Source organism: Halichoeres trimaculatus, unplaced genomic scaffold, assembly GCF_033239565.1.
Source record: "Halichoeres trimaculatus isolate MK-OKI-2021-1 unplaced genomic scaffold, fHalTri1.1 fHalTri1_scaffold_16, whole genome shotgun sequence".
Lineage (NCBI taxonomy): Eukaryota > Metazoa > Chordata > Actinopteri > Labriformes > Labridae > Halichoeres > Halichoeres trimaculatus.
In genome coordinates, this window is record NW_027437194.1 from 24,874,820 (window position 1) to 24,898,689 (window position 23,870).

A 23,870-nucleotide genomic window follows, 5' to 3' on the forward strand; every position below is an offset into this window, starting at 1 on the left:
ACCCCTCTACACCAGAAACTGACACCTACACCAGGAACTGACCCCTCTACGCCAGAAAATGACCCCTTCACCAGGAACTGACCCCTGTTACACCAGGAACTGATCTCCCTACACCAGAAACTGACACCTTTGCACCAGGAACTGTTCCCCCTACACCAGAAACCGACACCTTTACACCAGAAACTGACCCCCCACACACAAACCAGAAACTGACACCTTTACACCTGGAACTGACCCCCCCTACACCAGAAACTGACCCCTACACCAGGAACTGACCCCCCTACACCAACAACTGACACCTTTACACCAGGAACTGACCCCCCTACACCAGAAACTGACACCTACACCAGGAACTGACCCCCCTACACCAGAAACTGACACCTTTACACCTGGAACTGACCCCCCCCCTACACCAGAAACTGACCCCTACACCAGGAACTGACCCCCCTACACCAGAAACTGACCCCTTTACACCAGGAACTGACCCCCCTACACCAGAAACTGCCCCCTACACCAGGAACTGACCCCTCTTCACCAGTTCTTAACCCCAATAACCCTCACTCTCCTAGGAGGGTTACTCCTGAGATTCTGGTTAGTCCTACAAACCCAACAAGCACAGAACCCGAAAACAATAAAAACCAAAAAAAAAATAAATAAATAAATGTGCTTCTTTTTTTTTCTTCCAAATTGTCATTTTGATTACCAACAGGAAAATAATAAAAAATTCTAAAAACATATGGAGGGTGATATCTTAATTTTTCTAGTAAAAAATCTAAAATAGTGTTTAGTTCAGAGAAGTCCGGAGGGTTCTACAAGAGGAAAACCGTTAAATGAGACGTCTGGAGGATGATCTTGAAAAATCTTACTTTTATTTATCTGTTCATAATCCATGATTAAAAATGAGATGGTCAGCATCAAAATGAGTTTTTAAGTTTCATTTTATCACATGTCAAACAGTACTTTACTTTAAATGGATACATTACCTTGCTGCTTTGTATCCTGCACTGAGACCTCTGCAGACTGTGCGTGTCAGTCTTAGTCTATATAAAACACCTTTGCAGCTTTCCTGTGAGCCTGGCTGAAACATATGCATCAAATCAGACCATAGCTTCATGGTGCACGCCCATGTTAAAGAACAGCCTTAAAGCATGATTTTTTTTTTTTTTTTTTTTGTCCTAATCTCTTTCGAGGGTCATTCAAACAGATTGATTTGCTGTCAGTGGATTTCTTTATGCTTTCTGAATCTTGAGAGGGGGAGAGCACAATAACGATTCATGTCAGTGATTGTCTTCCACTGTCATGGCTGCTCCCTCCTCTCTCTCGGCCATGGTTCTTCTTTGTGTCCCACTAATTCCCAGATGTTCTTTGCAGTTTATTACATACTGCTCCCACCTGAGTGATTTCTGTTGGAAATGGATCAATAATTAACATTTCATTTTTTTTGTCTGCTGCTTTTGAAAGTTTCTTTAACAGTATATTCACAGTCATTTTGAGATTACTTTGGTCTCCAAGAAAGATAAGAATAGAATAACTGGTGTAGTGAAAGAAGACTTAATGTGTTTTGAATCATGGAGGAGGGTTTTAAAGTAAGACAAAGTAGGATTCTCTTCTTTTTCTTTTTTTTTTCTTTTTTTTTTCAGAAAAACTTGCAGAGCAGCAATTAAAAAGATGAACTGCTTTAATTCCAGAGAAACAAAAGCAGACTTTATCACCCTGCCACAGATTAAAAAAATAAGAATTGCCCTTTCCAACATTTAGAAAGATTTATCCACAACCTTTTTATTGTCCTGAGTTAAAGGAGAGTAGTTTTGCTTTCCTTGCATTGTCCTTTTTCAGAAATGTCAGGAGTTTGGTCTGCCATCAGAAGAACTCTGCAGGAATCAAACTTCGTAGATGGGTTTAATTTCTGTTGTAGATTGTACAGTATGTTTTTTTTTTAAGTAGCTTTTTAAACAGCACTAATGTGCAGGACAAGCAGAAGTTTGGGCCGAAACCCACACCTGTCTTTAACGGAGGGCCAGAGGTCATTTTGGTAGATGAGTAAATCTGGACATATGTCCTTATTAAGAGCAGTGACAGCAGCACAGCAGGGAAGTCATTAGTCAGGAACAGGCGTCCTGCTGGCATCTGTGCGTCTGGTTTGTCCCTGGCAGAGTGCATTAACTCACAGCATGGGGCCTATGCATCAGAAGCCTGTAAAGGCCACACACATTAAGCAGTGAAGGAATCAGAGACTGTATAAAGAGATGCTTTTCAACAAAAAGTTCCAGGAACTTTTAGTTCAGGCAGATATCAACCGTTGTTTCAGCTTAAAGGGCAACCCTGTTGATTGAGGACTTTCAGCAGGATGCAACCTTCTCCAACAGCTTCAGATCTGTACCAGTCTGTAAACCAGGTGTTAAGGATTGGACCAAAAACACAACCAAAGACATTTAAAGCAGTTTAGTGAATTTATCAAAGGAAAAAAGGGGAAGGGGAAGGGTTCAGCTGAAGGTCTCCAGTTTACCGGGTCACTCAATAAACTGGAACACCAGGAGCTAACAGAGGCTCATTCACACTAACAGGCTCAAAGAAGACCACTGTTGAGGAGTTATTAAACCTAGTCAATCACAGCTGGGGGTCATCTTATTGTGGACAGAGGGAGGGGGAAATAAAAACACTGTCAGATAATCAATCAGCTTGCTGGCCCCAGCCCCTCAATTTCAAGAACCTTTGGAAAATACTTCCCCCTAGACAGTGTCTAAAGATGGATCAGTTACCCCAGAACTACATTTAGATCAGTGGTGATTGCTCTAAGACTGCAAGGGAAGCTCAGCTTCCCCTAAAATGTCACAAAGTGGTGATATGTCCTGCTGTGTGTACATTTCATTGATAAAATATGAGCTAGAATTCCTTCATCTTTTGTTCAGAATCAGCTCCTATCACAGGTAACTGGCTCCACCTCCTTCTCATTCATCCCCACAGTGTCTCAGCGCTTTAACACAGTCGGACGCTGAGCGTCTTCTGACTTCAGCAGGGAAGCGTAGAGTGGGTTGTTCCAATGTGGAAACTGGGTGGTCATTGGATAAATGCTGGGCTTTGTCCCACCCATCGGACGCTCAGCGTCTCTGGGGGTCTATGAGACAGTGGGCTGGCCTGGACGCTGGGCTTCTGCATGATGATTGGATGATCTGTCTGAGGCCAGATCCCTTTTTGATTGACAGTGAAATGAGCCAGTCAGCGATCTTTAAGTATAACCCTCCACCGGAGCATCTTCTCAGTTGTTCTGGACTGATCCAGAGGTTTTATCGATCCCCAGCGAGTTTACCTTTCTCAGAAACAATGAACATTGAGAGAACACTGGTAAAATCCCTGGAAAAAACACCTGGTTGGTACGACAGGGTCACAGATCATTCACTTGAAAAGGAATGGAGGGTAGATTTTAAGTTTAAATAAATAAAAAAAATTATGATGTAGGCTGGAAAAAAATGAGCTTCTCCTCCTTGACTGACCAGCAGCCGCCACTGATTTGGACCAGTTCAAATGGGGTGAATGGGAGTGCAGTGGTTAGTGCTGTTGCCTCACAGCAGGAAGGTCTCAGCTTGAATCTTGGTTTGGACAGGTTGAGCCTTTCTGTGTGAAGCTTGCATGTTCTGTCCTGCATGATTGGTTTCTCCTAGGTTAATTGGTAATTCTAAATTGTAGGTATTAGTGTGTGCGTGAAAGGTTGTCTGTTTCTGTGTGTCAGCCCTGTGATTGGCTGGCGACCAGTCCAGTGTACCCTGCCTCTCTGAAGACAGCTGTGATAGACTCCAGTCACCCTCAACCCTGAACAGGATAAACAGTAGAAAATGAATAGATTGATGGACAAATTTAGACCCTGGTTTTTGCAGTTGAAAAGCACTTCTAGCACAACCAGCACCTTGGGTTTTTGATATGAACTTATCCAAACATGCATTTGCTATTAGGCAGAGATCAGAAACATGTTCATATAAAGCATTACAACTGTTTTTTTGCCAGGCTGCAGTGCTATCATGGTAAAGTAATATCTTAATTGTGATGACCTGAGAAAAACAGGGTCAATAAAGAATTTTCAAACGATAAATAACAGGAAGTCAGCAGGAATAAGCGGTATTAGAAGACCAATAATCACATGCTTCGCGAGGTGTAATGATTTTCTTCACTGTGGTTTTCTGCTTCATTTACTTTCTTATTAATCCGAAACCCCAACCCAACATCTGACGATCTCCCCTGAGAAATAATGATTACACATTTCTTCACACTTTTGCTTTTGTTTTGTGGCAACATCACAGCCTCACTGCTGCCATCACACCTTACACATGAGAACAGACATATATAGTGCTGAGCGTCATATAAACAGAGGTGTATGATAAAAATAGGTTTCCTCATTAACTCTGAAAACTTGCTTTGAGGGTCTGTCATTAGCTCAAAACAAAACTATTTCACAGCTCAAAGTGCACTGTGTTCCTGTCCAAGTGTCACAACTGGACAGAAAAATGGACAAATGGTCACGCTCATCCAAGAGATGACTCATGGAGCATCAACTGGACAATTACAGGACATCATTATGACCCTCAGGGCCTGTGAGTGTCAAGAGTCGGCGGGGCTCACTGTCACTTCAAGAGGTGTATAGCTGTTAGCGGGAACAAGCTTCACGACAAGAACATCTATTTTTACCACTGACATGTGAATGACCTGTTTTTCAGACTGAGAGTCTTAACAAATTATATTTTTTTAATCAATTTCTGTTGACTGGTTTATAGACAGCATGTAAATATGAACAACCTGCCTCTATTTCTTCCTCTTTAATAAATGGTGAATCAAGAATACAGCCAAACACTGGTGAACATTTTGGTCTCACTTAAAAAAAAAAAGGCTGTGTCTCTTTCTCAACATGCTATTTGACTAGGGGTGGAGCCTGCAAGATGAATGTTTCTGATTGGTGGAGCAGTTTTTTTATTTCCCCCTCCCTCCCCCATCAACAATAAGATGACCCCCAGCTATGATTGACTTGGTTTAATAACTCCTAAACAATGGTCTTCTTTGATCTTGATAGTGTGAATGTGTCTGTCAGCTCCTGGTGTTCCAGTTTAAAAAGTGACCCTATAAACTGGAGACCTTCAGCTGAACGTGTCAGTGGATAACCAGTTCACAACAGCTTTTGAAACACAAAAGCCCTCGAGAATGCATCCAAGTTTAGTTTTAATACATGTTAAAATCACTTCATCAAATAAGTATTTAATGATTATCTGAAGAAAATTGAGAGAGATGCATCCCACTGAAAGTCGTCAATCAACAGGGTAGCTTTTAGAGCCAAAACACCTGTTGATTGCTGCCAGAGCTAATAGTTACTGGAATTTCTCTTTATACGACCCCTGTTTACATGAGTGACCAATGTGTGGCCTCTACAGGCTTTTAAAGCATGGGCCCCATGCTGTGAGTTAATGCACTCTACCAGGGGCACATCAGGTACCAATGGTTATCAGGTAAAAAGTGAGCCCATTAGTTGACTATGTAGGTTGTTGAACATGACAGAATCAAGTTCAAGCCCTGTCTTGCTGTTAACAAAAAGCACATACACAATACAAAAATGTAATTTGTTACTGAATGGATGGTGTGGGAAGCCTTAAAGAGACAGCAACTAAAAAAAAGTGGGTTTCTAAAAAACCAAGGAGAAAAAAAAAAGATTTTTTATGAGCTGTTAATCATGTAAATACACTTCAAAGGACAAAAAGACAGAATAAAGACTTTTAAAAAAGCACAATACTCCCTCTTTAAAAAAAAAAAAAAAAGGTTTACTGCCCTACCCGGACTCAGATAAAGAATCAACGGTTTTTCCACACTTTCTTCATACTTAAACTCTTTTACATCTGTTAGATGCTTTTAATGCCAAAACGATGTATTGATATATTGTCTAAGTGGAAAAGATATATTTCCTTGTTTTTTGTTTCTTATATGTTAACCTGAGGTCATGTTTGTTGCACACTGAGCATTAAATGTGTACATTCCTCTTTAAAAAGAGTCCCTATACTGCCCTCTCCAGCCAGAATGTGATACAGCAGGTGACAAAGCAACAGAGACACTTTATAGTAACTTACTTTGTATGTGGTTTATGTTTTTGCATCATTTGATTGTTGTTTAAAATGTATAGGTGTGGAAAATTTCCTCATTAAGCTATCTGATGAATACTACAGGAGAACAGCTGCAGAGGTTTGTTCCTTTAAGGACACAAAGACAGGTAGAAGTACCTTCTCTTACAGCCTTTGAGTTAAAGAGCTGATATTTTATGAAGTCAAAAAATAGTTTTATGGGTATTGAAATGCAGAAATACTGCAGATAAATAGTCTTTTAAAGGAACAGAAAGTCAGTCAGGTAATCCCTCCCTGACAGACAGACCCAAGGGAATAAAGCAAACATGTACTCATGTCAGAAAAAAATGATCTCTACTCAATCAAGGAATTAATTATTCCCAATTTTATTCCTTTGGAGAAGACAAGTGACTCATTCCAATGAGCCAATTAGAGCCATCCCAGCTGACTGAGGTCCTGTGATCATGGAAACTATTCAGCCTTCCCTTCATCTCTTCTCTGACAGACACTTGTGATAATGAGGTCCAGAGCTTATAACAGAGCATGAACTCAGCTCAAATCGTCTTTGTGACAACACATATGCTGCTCTCCAGTTTGGATTGAAACATCTTTTATTTTCCAAAGATAAGCTCTAAGAACATACTGCCAATGACTGAAGGCAAAAAAACAGTTTGATCACCCAAAACCACCATTTAAGCTTGCATTGAAAAGATTTTCAGAGGCTACAAATCTACAGGTTTTTAGTGTTGATTTTATATTGACTTCACTGTAGCTGTTTTATATTGTAAAAACTGAAATCTAACTGCTTATGTCTAAAGTCTGATAAAAACTTAATATAAGCCACATTCACCAAACAAGCCCAGAAAAAATGTCTTGATTCAAGATGTTAAGACAAAAATTTGCTTTAATTGTTTGCAAAGATTAAAAAAAAAAAATACTAGAAAAGCAGAGTTTCTGGGAATAGAAGAATGTCTTCATTCAAGACACTAAAAGATTATATTTTTCTTACCCAGTTAGAGGAGGGTTCTTTTTACTCTTTGAAAAGCAATATTATCTGTTAATGTCTTAAAAAAAGAACATTTTCTGGACTCATCAGGTGAATGTGACTCATATTAGGTCTTATATTTTTTTTCTTTTTTCTTTTGTAATTATTGTTACTAAGAATAAGAAAAACACTTGCTGAGATATAATTTTTTGCAGTTTGGTTTTTAAAGCTCCTGTGAGGAGTTTTCAGCTGGTTATGATAAAAGAAAAAAAGTTATTTTGACTCTATTTCAGCCCTAAAAGCAAACCAGACCACCAATATGAAGACTGAAAACTCCTATATATTAATTTGTGATCTGTCACCAGTGGGGGGTAGGTGTCACCTGCAGTGATCATCCTCCATGGTGCAGATTCACATTGAGTCGTGAATTTTCTGATCAGCACATTTAAAGAAATTAATAGATTGATACTGTACAGAACAAAAATCACAGAGATAACACTTTGTCCACAGGAGGCGCCAAAATTAACTCAAACTTAAGGTTCCTCATAGGAGCTTTAATGGACTCAGTGGAGTAAAACAAAAAGAGACGCAGACTTTGTTTATTTAAGAATCATTTGGACCATTTTATTGCTTTCATTCAAAACACTAGTCCATAAAAAACACACTCACAGATGTCTGCCTCCTTCAGTGTAGCCTATGATTATCACGCTATTAAGATATTTGTATAAAATTGATTTCAAGAGTTAGAAACATCAAAAATATTACACTTATCGTGGAATTAGGACGTCAGAAAGTCAAGATATACAGATCACAGGAAGTGGAAGACGATTTCGATTTTTGGTTCTTGTGTTTCACATTTAGATGATATCTGAGTTAAGATGTGATTCAGGAAGCGACGAAAGCCCTTATTTTAGAACGACAAATCAGAGACGGCAGTGATTTCTCTCGACTCAAAGAATATATATACACACATTTACATTTACAGTGATTGAGATGTGTTACATTCAGATATGCATTAGTATCCTAAACTGGATTGGTTTCATATTTCAATCAGCAACAGACGCATGATCAAGTCATCGAGCAACACAAGAAGTTTTAAGACATTTCTAATCAAACTGTTTCTAAATGAGTTGATGAAGACAAAGAGAAGCTGCTGCACAAACATCATCCTGTACAGTATGAAGCAGCTCTTCACAACATTGCATAGCCTCACAGTGATTGTTTGCTGATTTGCATAAAAAAAAACACACACACTACATACTTTCTTAAAAAAAACTCAAAGTTTGAGAATTGATCACATTAAAAGCTTTAAAATATAATCACATTTTAAAGGAAATTTAACTCAGACTTTGAGGGTCAAGCGTGTGAGGATATCAAACACCCAACTTCATTACATAAAACAAAAACATACGCTGCTTACTTTTAGGTTTTAAAATCTTTCCTCTCTCTTCGAAAGGAAATCATTCACAATGTGTAGCTTTATGGGTGAGATTTTGGTGGATTAACCCTTTAAAACACTGCAAAAATCATACAGTTTATACTGATCAACAAAAATAGAATAAAATATCTTTAAGTGTCACAGAGAGAAAGAAAAAGAACTGAGAGTGAAGATTCAGAGATCTTACACAGTGCCAGTTGAGATTAAATAAATCAGTGTTTGATCACAAATAATTGCACGAAAGAAGCTTTGAACGTATAATGCCTGGCACCTATGGGAAAATATAAGAGAGGTAGAGCTACAAACAGGTGAGATACGTCCAGAGAGGACGCACACCAGAGGAAGAAATATCATACTTCAGATTCAAATTGTTCCGCTTTCACGTTAAATATAATAAATATGGAAAAAAATAAAGAAATAGAAAACAAAAACAGAAGTTCCAGTCTCTCTGATGCTATTTCTATCAAGTGTGTTGTGAATATGCAGCTTTGATGGATGCTCCATGAATCATTGATATGCCCTTTAATTAAAATCAATGTCAGAATCTGTGAGAGCTCACAGACGACCTTTTGTTCACTACAAATAAAAGAAAATGCACTCTTATTCTGATCAGACCAATAAGCAGATGTGGCTTCATCTCTCCTGCAAACATGAGAAAAGGACTGAACTATACATTAATGGACTGCTGTGTTAAATAAAACAGTACAATTTAAAGAGAGGCTGCTTACTTTTGGAGGTAATTATAAAAAAAGATCTGATATTTACAGAATGAATTCAAAACAACTGTTTTTTTTTAATCCTGGGCATCTTTCATTATTCAACATCTTTGGTTGGACGCTTGTTATAAATAATTAGCGTACACCCTCATAATATATTAATTTTGCATAAAAACTGCATAAAGATGACCTTAAGTAGCCCTTTTGTTGTTTGGGAACAAATAAAGAATACTCAAACGTATCCTGTCAGCCCTCATAAGAGTCAGTACCACAAAAAAGTGTTAAAGACAAAATACTTCCAGCCTTTTGATTTCATCCTCACAAGAGGAGTGTAAAAAAATACTATCATACAAAAAGAGGACGGTTATTGTTTGCTATGCTGCGCTGGTTCTGTTGCATCTTTGGATAATTCATTCACAGATCGGTTTCAGAGCTCTTCTTCCAGACGAAACCGTTCTCCTCAGAGTCCCTGTCTATTCGAATCTGAGGTGAACCTTTCGTGTAGGCGCCTTTTTCAAGACTAAAAGAGAGAAACGGGGAGAAAAAGTGGCGTTAGAGGGATTTTAAACTCACACAGCGTGGACCACTTTTCTCTGAGACAATGTGTGAATGAATGTCAGCTGGTACTCACTCACTCGGCCACTGTGGGAGACTCAAAGTAGCGCTCAGCACGGCGAATGCGGGTTAAGGAAAGTCTTGGATTCATCTCCTGAGGGGGGAAGAAAAGAAATCTAATTTTGTAAACACAGGAGGAGCAGGGACAAGAAATGGGAAAGAAAGCAGGCGTCAGAAAGCTGAGAACTGACAGAAAAAGGCTGACAGAGCAGAGTTGAATCATCAGAGCTCAAAATTGATCATGAGAAGCGTCAGTTTTGTTAGTGCATGAAGGAAAATTAGTGTGACAGGGGAGAAGCTTTCAGTAGTCAGCACAGGCCTTAGAGCTTGGGCAAAGTTAGTCCTCAACTAGTACTCACTATCCAAAGATTTATCCCCCAACATGGGCTCCTGCTCCATCATATCCATAGAGATTTTTATACTGGGGACATTGTCACGGTAAGGGTAGTCAGACTGTAGGAGGAGGGAGGGAGAACATTAACACATCTACAGGAGGCTTTAGACACTCACACAGCACAATGGATGTGTTAAACTCCAGCTACATGCAAAAAGCTGTGTTAAAAATATACTCACAAATTCAATTTCACTGTCAATGCTGCCCTTCTTCTTCCCTTTCTTTTTCTTCTCATCCTCCTTCTTCTTCTTGTCTTTCTCCGGGATGACGTCGTCCAGGTAGCTCAGGTCATGTTGGGAGAACACGTAGTCCATCGCTTTACGAACAGCAACCAAAGCCAAGATCTGTGAACGGAAACAGTTTGATCAGATCTCAGCTCCAGAGACAGTTCTGCTTGTGTGGTCAGTAGAGTTTCCTCACCATGACAGGGAAGATGATGGCCGCCACGGTCGATTTGAGGATCCAGAGGAGGGCCAGGCACAGACCCTGGATGAAGGTGAAGAGGTGGATGCGTCTTTGAGGAACGTGTCGCAGGTAGATGAGGTCTGGCTGGTGCTTGGCTGGCATCAGGAGCAGCTGGAGACGGTCCATGAACTGATACAAGCAAAAAAACAGGTAAGACATATTGCTCTTTAGTTTATCTTTTGTAAATTTTATGGTGCTAATAGTGCAGTGGATGTTTTTTTTTTTTGAGCTGCTCTGGAAGTTTAACTATTGAAGTTTCTTGCCAACAGTAGATGAGACGTGTCATCTTAGCATCTTGGTAGCCATGACTGACTTTATTCATGTATGCTATTCTAGCTTGTAGCTATAACTATAGTGTTGCTATTCAGTGACATATCACTGCTAGCATGGGTCCAGAAGTTTTCTTTAAATGTTGATTTTTAGCATGGTAGCAGGTAGCATTTAAATATTTACACTATATCTTTCCCTGCATAATATCTTTAAGTTGTGGAAGTATTTGTTATGTCTTACCTGTGAGCAAGTCTCCAGTAGATTTTTTTGATGAGTTGTCTTGGCTAGCTTGCTAACAATTTAATGTTTCGCCTTTTAGCATCCAGATAGCCCAATGAGCCTTCACTCATTTGTATGTTAGCTTAGCTTCCAGCTGCAGTAGCTTCACTGTTATATCACTGCTAGCTTGGGTCCAGTGGTTTCCTACAGTTTTACAGTTCTACAGTTTCATTTATCAGACACTTAAGTCATAAGCAACGTACGACACAAGCACAAATTTAGACAGAAGGGAAAACCTTAGTGCACCAAAGTGCTTAAACTTTTTTTGTCATGTCGAATTATGTTGCCATAAATAAACGCAATTAATCACTGCAACAGTAAAATTCAACTTTTAACAACATTCAAGGGTTAGCTTAAGTGCCTAAGTGTTCCCTGAACAGATGAGTCTTCAGACATCTCCTAAAAGTAAGTAAGTTTCCCTACAGGTTGTTTCTTAGCTGCTAGCTTGTTTTGGGTTTATGTCTTTTAAATAGCCATCAGTAACCTCAATTTAATATTTCAGCTTTCTCTTCACATTTTTGTCGTCTATAGCTGCATTTCAACCACTTTTCCCCAGAACTACATGCATGTCAACCGTCAGAACTAGGCTCTGAATTTTGTGGGGGGTGATAAATTCACCCCTGAAAATGGCCCAATCTAGGGGCAGTACTTTTCAGATATCCAGAGATTTTTGGAGGTGAGGCCTGCAAGCTGAAGCACCCACAGTGTTTTGATTTGCCTACAGCTTGTGGCGTTGAGCCTCTGGCTAAGATTTAACATGTTGAAGAAAAATTATCAATGGCTTTAAAATGACTCAGAAAGGCATAAATGATGCTAATAGTGGCTACCTGGATGCTAAATAGACATAATACCAGAGCCAATGGAGACAGATAGTCCCTCTTTACTTTATAAAGCTACAGAAGCTACAGTTAGCCAGGACTCACAAAGAAAGCTTGACAGCTACTTGTTTGTGGCTTGTTTGTGGATTTACCTGAGGTACTGAAACTTCAGTTGCTGTGTTTTAACTAGAGGGCTCAAGAATTTTGAGTTGGTTTTAGCTGCCAGCTAGCAGCCATTAGATTTGCTTTGAACATGGTATTTCAGCCCGCAGTGGCCACCTGTAGCTTTGTTTACATGTTGTATTTTGGCTGTTAAATGGTCACCAGCAGATCTGCTTGTGATTAATTTAGAAGTGATTCAGGTAGGTAAGACGGAGTGCTGCTGTGAGCTAATAATAGAGGCTAATAATAGAAGCTACATGTCAGTAAATCCTCATTAACCCAAACTTACAACTTTGCTTCCCTGTTTAACATAAAACATTGAAAATATTCTTTGTGGGGAGGTTTTAAAGTTGTTCGGAAAAGCAGTTCTGACAAAATATTAATGAATATGAATTTTGCAGATGAGTAATTGTTAAAATGATATCTTGAAATGAATGATTATTATTCATAAGCCTTTATAGATTTTAGGCAACTTAGCCAACGCTGTTAAGTCAGCACTGAATTCACCCACCTGGACACCGTTGAGTGAAGCCACACCCATGTAGAGGAACACGCCATAGAGCACAGGCATAGGGATAAACTGAAGGACACAAAGCACAGAGTAAACAGTCATTAGTGTGATATAAGAGGCTGTGGAGATGTTTGTTTGGGTTGAATAACACTGAAAACATGATTCAAACTACTCTAGGTGTTGATAACAGTCTTTATGTATGTAATTAGAAAGTCTATTTTTAGCTTGAGTTCAAAAATACTCAACAAGCAGCTTTTCTGAGAAAGTTTCTTTTAGCAGGAACATCAGTGCTGACAGTCTCTTGGCTGCAAGTGGTGACAGTTCTGTAACTTGTTTAGTTTGAGCAAAGTATTTGTGATACAGTGGGGGAATTCAATACGCAAGAAAACCAGTGAAGAAACCTACTGAAATTATAATTAAAAAAATAAAGTAATGTAAACTAAAAAAACAGCTTTTGTTACAGGAATTATGAATCTTTCCCAAAGCCACACCTCTGAATTTGTTTTTATCTGATAAATTCAAAATGTCCACAAGAGGGAGCACAAGCTACAAAAATCTCCTTCCACTGACTTCAATTTTTTTTCTGTTTGGCAGCTTAATGTGGGAATGGAAACCAGAGAAGGCACTCAGCTGCAATCGGAGCTTAAGCCCTGATGAGCATGCTTATTTCACATCACATTACTTCAACTATGGGAGTTTCTAATCGGATGAATACAACATTTAAAACAATTTCAAATCTCAGAGGAGAAAACAGGAGTTTGTCCTGAAAGAGGTGGACAGTAATCCAGAGGAATTAAAAAAGTTGGAGCGCTTACCTTGAGGATGGGGGCCATGAAGACAGAGAGCCCAGTCAGGAGGAAGACAAAGATCCCAGTGACTCTTTGCTCCCTGGATTGGTGAGAACGTAAAAACAAAAACATGTCAAGTCAGTTCCAACCTTGAACATTTTAATCCTAGAATAAAAGTTTGAAATTCTTATGGAAAAAAAGACTTATGTTTCCGTTAAGCTTCATTTCTAAGAGCTGTGTAGCCATAAAAACTGTCAGAGTGCAAACTTCACTTTCTAAAGGATGGTTAGGGAATGAAAATACTCGTACCTACACTTATATAACAGCTTAAAGTCATAAATCTTTAAAATCTGCCTCCTAGCCAACTACCAAGAGATTTATTGAACCAACCAAAAAGTTGCATACACTCACTCAGATGCACAGCAGATATCCGTACATAGGAAACTACGCATTTCTTAAACCGCCCTATTGTTTTAAAGACGTTTTGCTCCCACCTAACCTTGAAAACAGGCCAAACATGACCAGATCACAATAGGAGGGTTAAATGGGATAAACACCCGGACCAGCAGCTGCTCCAACTCACCTCACACCCAGAAATTTGGGCTGCTCTCCTGGAGCTGACGTCTCCGTCTCCATTTTCAGAGAGTCAATGTGGGCGATGGAGATGACGGTAGCCGCCACGTACCACGGCAGGCCCATGAAGGAGCAGATGATCATCAGGACAGCCACCCAGAAGAGGTCCAAGTGATAACCTGCCCCTTTCTGAGGGGAGGAAGGAGAAGAGGACGGGTTAGAAACATGGAGTCAAAACTGGGCAAACTGTGCATATACATTAAATAATCATTCACAAAAAAAAAAAAACTTTTTTCCATATGCAGCTAGCAAATTCGCCAAAAGTGCGTCTGCCAGACCCATATTTCACAGCGTTTTTTTCTGATAGGAAACACAAAATTCTGTTTCCTGGCATTTACATGAAACCAGTGTTTTTCAAAATCTTCACTTTGGCCAGAGATTTCAGAAAACATTGTTTTTAGTGGCGTTAAACTGAGATTTTGGTGGTTTTAGTGTGTGGATGACAGACCTAAACACAAAGAAATTACATGGTTTCCCAGATCCTTATTCGACTGCTGGTGGCTGAAAATAGTTGACCAAACTAAAGCAGTTTTGCCCCTTTCCCTCTCCAAATCCTCTCAAAAATGTTGACAAATGACAGATATTTTATAATAGGACACCGTCTTTGTAATGTGTATGAAAAAACAAGATACAGAACATTTTTCAGACCCTTTCAGGTGGCTACTTTGCTTTCTTGACCCTGAATTAGGGATGGGTACCTTTAACATTTAAACGAAACGGTACTGATGCTCAGTACCTGCCAATCAATACCGGTACTTAATGGTACCTATTTTTGGTACTTTTTTGTGTTTATGTGGTAAAAAATATCAATTTATATACTAACAAAGTTTTAAAAAAAACATTTTAACATGTTTATTTTTCAATATGTAACCTTGCAGTAGCCGGTACTTTTGACCGAATCCGGTCCATACCTATAAAAGTACCCATCCCTATGCTCAATCATTTTAAATTACAGATTTTGTAGATTTTGAACTTTTCTTCTAGACTTTGATCCTATTTCAAAATTTGAACAAACAAAGCTTCCTGGTGTTTCACCAACCTTCAGTTTGTGCTCCTTCCTGTTGACAATCACAGCTGTGATCTGCTGGTCCATGAATATGAGGATGGTGACCAGCAGAGCAGGAAGCGCAGCTGCCAGGTACACCCACCACGGGTTCCCTCCAAACGGAGCCACAAACCAGCCCCTATGTGGACTCGTGGGCTGGAGGAAGACAAAAAACAACACAGCTAAAGTGATGCTTGACTAGTGAATCCTCTGAGACATGGACACCATCTCAAATATACCAAACAATAACCTTACTGCAGAAAGTCCAGGTCTGAAATTACTGGTGCATCATTACAAGACAGAAATTTGTGAATTGAGACTCTGTGGTCGGACAAAGCTGCCTCTGTGCTTACAGATGTAAGATCCTGTGTTCTCACATCACCTATAATCAAGACGTTATTCGATGCAGGTTCCTCCCCCCCCTCCCCTTCATTCTCCTCCTCTATGCCACGGCTCGGGGGTGGGTTGAAAATTTGAGCTGACTGCGCTGTATCACTCAGCAGGCCATAAAGGAAGCGTTATGCTGAGATTATAAAGAATTACAGCTTTCTCCAAGAAACACAGATCATTATCAGTGTAATCAGAGGAAACTGCACCTGGCTGACCACCATCATTCACCCGAAACATTTCAGAGCAATGATTTCAAACACCAACTCTGTTTCTGGTACCTTGAATTCACTTGGCACGATGAGCTTCGGAGTGTTCACGCCGACAAAAGCGTCCACGCCGCAGAAGAGAAGAATGGTCAGGATGATCGCAAAGTCACTGATGAGCTTTCTCACCTGGGAAAAAGAAACATTAACAGAAGGTTTGACAGTGGTTAGATAATAGTACATACAACTAGCTGTTGAGCTAAAAACCATATGATTCATCCCAACGTGTGATTGTAGCCCAGTGGACATTTTTATTTAAGACTACAGCTGTTCACAAACTGTCCACTTGAAGCAGTTAACAGCTTTGAAATTGGATGACATGAAAGAAGACATAATAGCTTAAATAAACCTTGTGTATGTCTAATTATGGTATGTTGCTAGCTACCCTGCACCAGCTTTAAAGAGGGGGTATTGTACTTTTTTGTAGTGTCTTGACGTGATTTACAACTTAAAAACATCCTTTTTTTACTCTTACTTGTGTTTTAGAAAACCTTCATTTCAGCCTCTGTCTGACGCACTTTGTTTTGGTTACTGTCTCTTTAAGGCTCCCTGCCCCCTTCTCTCTGATTGGCCAGCCCTCTGAGAGCCTGTCAGGAGCAGGGCTATTGGCAGACCTTGGTGTTTGAGGCCCACCACTCCAATGTCCATCCCTGTCATGAGCTAGTTAGAAGACCCTTATGCGATGACCCCATCATTCAGCAAGTCTTGTTAAGATCTGGTGCTAGTTTTTGAACAGATAAATTCAAGGATTCTCCAACATATGAATACATAGCTGTTTAAAAATCTGCACACGTTTAGTCTGAACATCCAGCTTTGTTACTGTACATCTTTGATTAGAATATGGGGAAACAGAATAACCCCTCTTTAAGTTTTTGCTTCATTGCTCCTTCTCTTTCCTCGATGTCATGTTCAAAGGAGCCACTCGTGTTTACTCTTCTCATGAGATGTCGTACTCACTCTGGTGGGAAAGAAACGGCTGGTCTTGAACTTCTTCAGAGCCATGGAGCAAGTGTAAGTCCCAAAGAACAAGATGAAGGACATGAGGGTGATGTCAGGCACGAAGCCACAGGACTCTCCGACCAGCTGACCTCCGAACTTCACACACTGCTTCTTAGTCAGGGATGCCCAGGTGGCATTCATGGACTGGAAGATACAAAACCAAAACTCAAATAAAAAAAGTCTTCCCATGTTAAATTTGTGCAACAAAACGTCACGAAACAAGGACACTACGTACCAGCTCAGAACTGTTTGTCCAGGTGTCGACATCAAAGAGCTCTGATGTGTTTCCTGTTAAAGAGATTCAAACATCTTATCAGGACAATGATACTCTTCCAGTTTCACATTTTCTCTTTGAATTTGTGTCGGATCTCTAAAAACAATCCTGCCAGCTTGTTGGAGGCGGACAGATAAGGTTGTGAGGAAGGCAAACATTGGTATCAACACAGTGACACATACTTGTATCATTTCTTATCTCTACTGCAAACAGAAAGACAAGCTGAAAGCTTTTTTTTCGCCCAACTTTGGTGCCAAACAGGACAGAACGTAACACCAGTGTTCAGTTTTCACTGTCTGGTCTCAGAGCTGATACTGAGATTCAGATGGCGCCCAAAACTTTAAACAAAGAGTTTTGAAGAAGTTAAGATGTCTGTGTCAGTATCAGTGTTATGTTACAAAAAACTCCCTGACTTCTGTAATCTATATTAATGTCACCATTAGAGCACCACCTAAAGCTTCTCACCTGGTATGCATTTGCAGTCGTATTGGGTGACTAAGTTCGGATCGTAATCAGAGTTGATCGGGTTGTAGTGGCCGAGCTTTATCATCTTTTTGAAGGCGTCATAGATGAAGATGAAGCTGATGAGCGCAGAGAAGCCTTCCTCCGTGAATCGTGTGAAGTACTGAACCAGGAAGCTGGCATCTGTCGCGACTAGCAGCAGACAGAAAACACCCGACCACAGGCCGATCCACAGCCGGAACTCCAGGTAGTCGAACCCATTGTCTCTGGGAAAAGTAAGGAAGTGATAAATTGAGTCCTCACAATAAACCCTCGAGACACATTCAATACATGATCACGTAAACCTGGATTCTGTGACGTTTAAGCTTATTTTTGAAGGTGTGTAAGTGATAAAACAGACTTCAGCTCCTTCAAATAAAAAAAAACGTTGATCTCAAAGTTGTACAGCACTCGTAACCAATGGCTAATATGTAAAACTCGCTCTGTGGTATACGTTTCCAACAGCTGTCACTGACTCAGCAGCATGGAAACATTCAGCAGCCACAGTCGCCACAACATTCTTCACTCCGTGTAAAATTAAATGAGAGTGAATTATTGATAATGGAACATAAGCAGCGTGCTGTTTGGTAACGCTAGAAGAGTCCATCTGAGAGACGGGGATCACAGCGCGAGCGGAGGAGACATCAGAATTTATCAACCTCTGATCCCCAGACATTTTTTAAACATATCAACAATGGTTAAACCTCAAACCTTTGTGTGAATGCACCCAAAAAATAATTTAAGAACAACAACAGGAGATGACATTACAGGAACATACTGAAGCAAAATGTGGAATTCACTGATAACTGTAATAACATTAACAAAGATAAAGACTTTTTATCCTTTGTTCAAATTTTTAATCTATTTTGTGGTTTGTTTGTTCCTTTTTGGTCTACATTGTTTTTCTCTTGGCTGTCCTGTGACTGTCAGTCCTGTCTTGGTTTGTTTGTGTATCCATTAGTTACCATTTTCTGTTTGTTTGTTTTTTTTTGTTGTTGTTTGTTTGTTTTTGTTTTTAATGTTTTTTTTTGTTTTGTTTTGTTTTGTTTTTTTCTGTTATGTATGTAGAATTTGAGCTTTTTAATGGAGAATTTATATATTGTAAAAAAATTGTAATTTTTTGATTAAGACTGTATATAACTTTGATGTAACCATCTACATTAAATAGTTTATATGTATATTTCTTTTCTTTTATTTTCAATTAATTTATTTGTTCTCCAGCATCTGTTTTTGATTAATTTTATGTAATCTTTATATCTTTGCTGTTCTTTTTGTAAAGCAGTTACCAAACTTTCAGCCCCTGACCCCAAAAATAGCAGTGCCAGAGACTGGCAACCCCTTTGACACTGAAATACAACAATTGGTCAATCCAAAAAAAAAAAAAAAAAAAAAAAAAAAAGGAAAAAGAACTTTATTCAACCAATGTGATGTGTTTAAAATGAGACCGCCTATGTGTACTTATTTCCGTGTTTCCTGACTGAATCTACTCCACTGACATTCTCTGTTTGCACTGTTTGGTATCAAATTTAGCCTCTATTTTTGTTTTTATTTTTGCGATAATGGATTAAAAAATGCTATTACAAATAGTTTTAGTTACCCCCTATCAGTGTTTTCATCCTCTACTTTTGGAAACCAGTGTTTTATTGTACTAAAAACCTGACTTGAAACAAGAGTAAGAAACTAGCATTAGCTGCCTGTCAGTTATTATAGGCAGAAGTTTGCAATTTGCATTGTCCTCACAAAAAAACAAAAGACACAAAATAAATATTTAAAGCCCCAAAAGTGGTTCTCCAATACATCATTCCTCATAAAAAAACTTTAGAAACATGCTGTGGAGAGGAATTTAAATGCACAACCTGAGCTTTTGATACAGACTCCTCCCACAACATTTCCCTTGTCTTTAGCTCTGATATCATATAAAGATACCCCGCTAAAAGAAATATCTTTACCAAAGGTGTAACAACAACACACACGGTTGAAATAAAAAGGGGTTGGAGTTTATCCATAATTTGATATCTCTTTGACAATTTTTTACGATATGGTGTCTTTTTAAAGCTCCAGTAAAGAGTCTGATTTAGGCCTAGAATCCAATAGGACATGGAGATGGGAGTATAATAAAAATAACAAAAAAAATCAGCTGGTAGGAGATACACTGAGAGGAGAAGGAGTCCCAGCAAAGTCCTGCTAAATATGAATCTCACAAACTCTCCTCTTACTGAGAGTAATCTGCTTGTTTTCATTACACTTCTATTTTTATTTCCTCTGGAGGGGTCACAAGGTAAGCATCTCTGTCAACAAAAACAACCTCAGTCTTTGGGGGATTGACCACAGCCCATAAATATCTCCCAGGCTGCCTGTGCTGTTTCTGAACCCAGTTTCACCCCGAATGAGTCTGATCAGTGAATACTCACTTGCTGAAGTTGAAGAGGAGTCGTTCAAAGACGAGCACCGGGCCCGTACTGCTGAGGATGGTTAAGGGCTGTCCAGCCAGCAGACAGAACACGGCTCCTGTTAGCGCCGTACCCAGGAAACTCTCCAACACACCCTGCAAGACAGAACACAGGGCGAAAAACATGCAAAGATTACAGACACTGTGGGGAGCTTTGATTGCATGAGAAGTTTTGGAAAAAGAATACGCATTCTCTTCTTAAGAAGACAACAAATTGAATTAGCAGAGCTCAAAACAGAGACACTTCAGGGTGAGTAACATATAATGACTCAGCTTTTTTTATGGAAAACCTGCTTGAAAACCACATGGGTATCGAAGGTCAGAATGAACCAATTATGCCAGTGATAATCATGTCAAACAATGTAGGTCACACGAGTCAAAACCAGTTTAAAACTCTGCACTGTGTCTTTAACTTTGCAGCAGAAGAGACAACAGCTCCTGAAGTTTTACAGACTTAACATGTTTGTGACGTTACCTACTGTGTTATCATATGAGTTAATGGTGCTAACATCTGCAGTTGCAAACTGTCATGTGCGAGCAAACTGCTCAGAAGTCCACGCACATCTGTCGCTAAGATGATGTGTCTTAAGGACAGCCAGGGTATCAAGGTGGATAGCCTACCTTTTACCTTGTTTGACATTAAAAAAAATGGCATCCCGCAAGGGTCCATATTGGGTCCTATTCTTTTTGTGATTTACATTAATAATTTACATATAAGTGTCAAAGAGGCAAAGGCCTATTCTTATGCGGATAAAATATTTTTCTTTCTTTCTTTCTTTCTTAATAAGGCCATGTTAGATTATCTGCTGTTTTATATATGCACCTTACTGACGATTAAGGTCGTCACTGGCTGTAACCTTTTGTCAGATCCTGTTTGTCATTCTTCAGGCTCACTCAGTCTTCGGTCAAAGTGGTTTTAAGTGTTTTTGCTCCTTCATCCTGACCTAAGCTACAAGGCCCTCTGAAACTGGACAATTTTAGTCTAGATTATTTAAAAACTAGGATTAAGGATCAGCTGATGAGCCTGTGTGCTTGTTCTACTGCCAAATGCTGTTTATTTATCAATTAGCATACTGTTAATTGTGTTTTGTTTTGTCTTGCTCGCTGTGTGAAACTTTTTGTGCTACAGTCTTGGCCAGGACTCCCAAGTAAAAGAGATTTTTGTATCTCAATGGGAATATTCCAGGCAAAATAAGGGTTAAATGTTTTTTTAAGGATTTACCTAATTTGATTTAGTTGAAAACACTTAAGAGCAGAATTTTAAATAGTTTTCTTTCATACATGTACTTATCAGTCAGCTTTCTGTCAAAAACCAGGGAGTTATCTCATGGATTGAAACATGTACTTAATGTTTTTGTTATTGAAGAAAACCAGATTGATATCCAGTTTCAGAATTAATAATCTGTGTCATGCTCCAAACTTTGTTTCTCTGACTTCACGTGACTTTGTATTTTTATTGTGTTGTTAATACCATTAAGGTGTGGTTTATTAAAGGTCAGTCACAGTTTTCACCACACCCTCACAGGCACCTCAGTAAACATTGTCACGTGTTGATTTAATTTGTTGTATTTTATCTTACTTGTTGTATTTTGTGTGAATTAATATCGATTTAAAGAAACTATTCACCAAATTTATTAAACTACCTGAGAAAGAAAATGTTCAGACACCTTCTTTGATTATATTTTGGCAGATTTCTTGGTCACGTTTCTGCAGCTTTGTCTTGAAACAGAAGTATATACAATAATTGTGCTGAATCAGCTGGGAGCTTTGTTTCACTTCTCAACAATGCACAACACACGGCTGGCCAATCAGGACCGGCCTGTTTCTTTTCCTGTTAAGTCAGTTCGTCTCTCTGTGTGTTTGACGTGCTGACTGCCTCACAGATTCAGCAGATAACTGAGTAATTGAGTTTGGTTTCTGTATCCGATGCTGAGGAAAGGTCAAGTGAGGGCAGGGAAACCCTCTGCTTTGAGTGGGCAGCAGTGGACGAGGTTTGAGAAGCCCTAAAGGTCAGTGTGTGTGTTTGTGTGTGTGTGTGTGTGTGTAGGAGGGAGGGGGAAGTGAGGTTATTGGAAATGCAGCCATGACGAAGCTACAGTGGCATAATCTGGATCTGTGGTTATTTACAGCCCGGGTAAATCCCTGAGGCCGGTGCAGTGCAGGTCTGCAGGGATGCAGCTCGTTGCCAGGAGAGAAGCTGAAGCTCCTGTAAGGACTGCACAAACTTCTATACATGAGGTACACACTGATGCCTGCAGTCCTGTGTGCAGTTTGAACAGAACTGTTCAAGTTTTTCATACACGGCCCGTCAACAGAAGGTGCAACAGATGGGTGCAGTATGATCCCTGAGCTCCATATTAGCATGGCTTATCAGCTGAAGTCGACTATTTGCTCCACAGTTTGTAACTTCAGCAGAGGACTAATAGGGGAAATATACGTCCTACTTCATTCAGTGCAGCTACATCACACAATGTGTTCTCAATAACAAAAGAACTTAAAAAAAAAAAGATTATCTGTTTGTGTCCAGACAAAACACATGGACATGTGAGTGACAGCAGAGCCAATTTACTGATGCTAATTAGCTCTTTAATGAAGTTACGGTAACCAATGTAATCAGAATAAACCCCCAGTTTAACACATAGCTAACACAGGCTACTTTAGCACTCAAAGTTATCTCCAAACAGTTTTACAGACGGCCTCAGTTTTACTTTGAACTAATAAAACATTCACCTCATAATAACAATACACCATAACCAGCTTATCACTAAGAAAAAGACAATTTGTGAGCTCAAATTTGATAAAAAAAAAAAAAAAGAGGCAGAAATATAAGTGTCAGGGAGGGTTAAAGAAAATATACTGTCCTGGTGTATGATGGGAAATGTAGGCAGACTCAAACGTAAAATCAAACTTGAGCCCTTCACTGTTTGTAAACAGTTACTGCTGCACTCACACTTCAGCAACAGAAGTTTTACAGAGTACAGTTGTTTGTAGAGATACATGAAGGAGTTTTACCTCCAAAATAAAAAAATAAAAAAATTAACCCAAAAATTCACTTTTTGACAGATAATAATGAACACATTACCGGTGATTAGGTTCAGACAATAAAATACAACTCTCCCAACACCAAAAACTCTCCCAAACTGAGACCTGGGTCATAATCAAGGAGCCAGAAAACCATGTCTAGACACAAAACTGCTCCAAATATACCAGAATAAAAATTATTTTATATTTCAGGATTTGATAAATAGAGTAGTTCATGCTTCATTTTTACTTATGTGTTGGTTCCTCACATATTTCTTGTGGTTAGATAGTCCTGAACATATTTATTTTTCTGTGTTACACTGATTTCATTATTCTATCTGATAAATCCTTATAGTAATGTTTGCACTGTATACACTTGTGTTTGCTGCAGTAACTCTGTAAATTTCCCCACTGTGGGACAAGTAAAAGGATTATCTTATCTTAATAGAGTGATAATATACTGTAGTTTCACTGCGAACATTAAATCTGTTTCTTTTAACTTCCTCTTATTGTTTACGCCCCAGATTTAGTCCTAAGTTGGGCTGGAAAGTGGTGTACGGGTGGTGGACGGGATGTCGTCATCTAATTTCTTATGGACATTTTTGCACTTTCTATACTCTTTCTTTCTTTTGTTTTCTTAAATGCGGCGGTGACTCCTGAATTTCCCCTCGGGGATAAATAAAGTATTTTCTATTTCTATTTCTAAGTGTCATATTTGTTCACAACCTCCAGTTTTCAAAACCTGTAAACTGGATTTAGCTACTG

The 23,870-nt window shown here is 39.2% G+C and overlaps 1 protein-coding gene and 1 long non-coding RNA gene across 3 annotated transcripts in view; one reads left to right on the forward strand and one right to left on the reverse strand.

The window, feature by feature from the left end:
- Positions 1-8,342: 8,342 nt before the first annotated feature.
- LOC141805101 (electrogenic sodium bicarbonate cotransporter 1-like) overlaps positions 8,343-23,870 on the reverse strand; it is a 44,459-nt gene continuing 28,931 nt past the window's right edge. Inside the window, exons 13-26 of one of the 2 annotated variants that reach the window (XM_074689836.1) lie at positions 20,047-20,180; positions 17,600-17,862; positions 17,096-17,148; positions 16,819-17,004; positions 15,877-15,990; positions 15,203-15,364; positions 14,114-14,292; positions 13,558-13,630; positions 12,743-12,811; positions 10,658-10,831; positions 10,417-10,581; positions 10,203-10,296; positions 9,864-9,937; positions 8,343-9,748 (exon numbers count right to left, since the gene is read on the reverse strand). In XM_074689836.1, coding sequence (XP_074545937.1) covers positions 9,894-9,937; positions 10,203-10,296; positions 10,417-10,581; positions 10,658-10,831; positions 12,743-12,811; positions 13,558-13,630; positions 14,114-14,292; positions 15,203-15,364; positions 15,877-15,990; positions 16,819-17,004; positions 17,096-17,148; positions 17,600-17,862; positions 20,047-20,180 — 1,710 coding nt within the window. In that variant the 3' untranslated portion in view covers positions 8,343-9,748; positions 9,864-9,893. Of the gene's footprint in view, positions 9,749-9,859; positions 9,938-10,202; positions 10,297-10,416; positions 10,582-10,657; positions 10,832-12,742; positions 12,812-13,557; positions 13,631-14,113; positions 14,293-15,202; positions 15,365-15,876; positions 15,991-16,818; positions 17,005-17,095; positions 17,149-17,599; positions 17,863-20,046; positions 20,181-23,870 lie in introns of both variants that reach the window. The other variant, XM_074689835.1, reaches the window with a different exon arrangement.
- Positions 21,965-23,762, forward strand: LOC141805102 (uncharacterized). Its single transcript, XR_012599690.1, has 3 exons — positions 21,965-22,093; positions 22,214-22,322; positions 23,630-23,762. It is a non-coding gene; the product is annotated as an uncharacterized LOC141805102 (long non-coding RNA).